Source organism: Limulus polyphemus, unplaced genomic scaffold (assembly GCF_000517525.1).
Source record: "Limulus polyphemus unplaced genomic scaffold, Limulus_polyphemus-2.1.2 Scaffold6238, whole genome shotgun sequence".
Classification (NCBI taxonomy): Eukaryota; Metazoa; Arthropoda; class Merostomata; order Xiphosura; family Limulidae; genus Limulus; species Limulus polyphemus.
This window is the reverse complement of record NW_013671848.1, coordinates 36,843-39,181: the sequence shown is the minus strand read 5'-3', so window position 1 is coordinate 39,181 and position 2,339 is coordinate 36,843. Positions and strand designations below refer to the sequence as shown.

General features: G+C 34.5%; 1 protein-coding gene across 1 annotated transcript in view; it reads right to left on the bottom strand.

Annotated features, from left to right (window-relative positions):
- Nucleotides 1-460, bottom strand: part of LOC106473511 (28S ribosomal protein S34, mitochondrial-like) — a 4,591-nt gene extending 4,131 nt beyond the window's left edge. Inside the window, exon 1 of the mRNA XM_013934194.2 lies at nt 140-460. Within this exon, the coding sequence (XP_013789648.1) occupies nt 140-313 (174 nt within the window). The 5' untranslated portion in view covers nt 314-460. The remainder of the gene's footprint in view (nt 1-139) is intronic.
- Between the last annotated feature and the right edge of the window lie 1,879 nt (nt 461-2,339).

The window sequence follows — 2,339 nt, the reverse complement described above, 5'->3', positions numbered from 1 at the left end:
AGTCCATCAACAATTCTCCCCTCCATCTAAACCTTATCTTAATGTTATGTTATAATAAAAGCATACTATAAAAATATGTTTACAATCTTTATTTCACTGTGGGACTAATTATAAAAAACAAACAAAAATATATTCTTACTTCATCCATTTGTGGTTCCACTTTTTTAATAATGTAAAAAGTCGGTTCAGGATATCGTTGAAAGGCACTTCGGACAACTAACCTTCCGACACCAAAATTTTTTAGATTACTCAAAATTTCAAACAGCGTCTTCCCCTTAAAATGGGTGGTTTTCCCTATATATGTAATAGGCATTTTTTTTATTCAACACAACTTTTGTATTTGTTAATGACGTGAAACAGAATATTCTAGAAAGAATAAAGCTTTACTACCTAAAATTTATAAACTTATGGGCATCACTCTTCAACCATTCGGGAAAACTATAGCGCCCTCTCAGCCTGTTTTATTCAACTCTGATAATAATAATAAAAAAAAATATTTCATCAGGGCTCGTAGTAATGGCAAAACGTTGACAGATATTAAAAAAAATATTATTCAGTATTATTATCTGGAGAGTAAAGATCGTTTCTATAGCTTTATTGCCAGAATGTCTAAATCCCTCCAGTTTGCACTACAAATTCTGAAAAACAAGAAAAAAAAATGTTTTTTTCTAATTTACTAACACACCTTACAAGTGGTTTTATAATTCATTATAACTTTTTATTTTAAATTATAACTTGATATAATATATATATATATATATATATATAAGTCTTCTATACGTTTATCCATAAAACAGCGCATTTCATAAAACATTGCAAAACGAAACGTAAAAGACATTATTTCCCTCTTCCCTTTTGTTTGTTGGTTTGTTTTAGGGCAGAGCTACTCAATGGGCTGTTGAAGTTCGTCCGCCCCTGGAATCAAACCATGAATTATAGGTGCTTACCGTAATGTTGTGGAGTTATAATATCAATCGTTGTCATGTTTAGTTGCTTGTACGATCACCCAAGTCTAGTTGGTAGTTACTTACGTAATAGATTTTGAATTACCAGATTCTAATTAATAACTATGCTTCGTTTACTAGTCTGCTGTCTTCTTCAGGGAAGTTCTTAGAAGAACTGTTTTAAAGCTCGGCCATTCTTAGGACTGCTCTAATTATGACAGCAGATTAGCAAACGAGTCATAAGATAAAAAGTAGTTAGTAATTTAAAAATAGGGGAGACAAAATATGAAAAATATATCAAAATCTGAAATGGACAAATTAAGAAAAACATGAAAAGAATTTTCAGCTAAAGATTTTCGTCATAACTTTTGCGGCCTGGCATGTTCTGATGATTAGAACAATCAACCTGCAACCTGAGGGTCATGGATTCGGATCCCGTCTCCGAATTTACTCGACCCTTCAACCGAGAGGACGTTATAATTTGAATATCAATCTCATTATTCATTGGTAAAAAGTTGATGGTGATTAGTGTTGATTAGTTGCCTTCCCTCAAGTCTATCACTTCAAAATTAGAGATGGCTAGCGCAAATAGCCTTTCAGTAGCTTTGAACGAAATTCAAAAACAAACAGACATAAATTTTAGGCCTATGATATTATTAGTATATCCAAATGAATGCAGCCTGTAGAAACGTTATAGAAGGAATAGAGCGATTTGTTACTGTTACGTGGACAGTATTTCGCATTATTTTCTCCACGCAACGTAAAAGAACCCTCCTAATGACAGGACACGTTACAATACTAATGTCAGAAGTGGGATTATTTGGGGGGCATAGTCTTGTTTTCTGGAACAGTGTCCTTCTAGTTTTGTTTTCTGGGACACAATCCTTCTAGTCTTGTTTTCTGGGACACAATCCTTCTAGTCTTGTTTTCTGGAATACAGTCCTTCTAGTCTTGTTTTCTGGAACACAGTCCTTCTAGTCTTGTTTCTTGGAATAGTCCTTCCAGTCTTGTTTTCTGGAATACAGTCCTTCCAGTCTTGTTTTCTGGAACACAGTCCTTCTGGTCTTGTTTCTTGGAATATGGTCCTTCCAGTCTTGTTTTCTGGAACACAGTCCTTCTGGTCTTGTTTCTTGGAATATGGTCCTTCCAGTTTTGTTTTCTGAAACACAGTCCTTCTAGTTTTGTTTTCTGGAACACGGTCCTTCTAGTTTTGTTTTCTGGAACACGGTCATTCTAGTCTTGTTTCCTGGAACATGGTCCTTCCAGTCTTGTTTTCTGGAACACAGTCCTTCTGGTCTTGTTTCTTGGAATATGGTCCTTCCAGTTTTGTTTTCTGAAACACAGTCCTTCTAGTTTTGTTTTCTGAAACACAGTCCTTCTAGTTTTGTTTTCTGG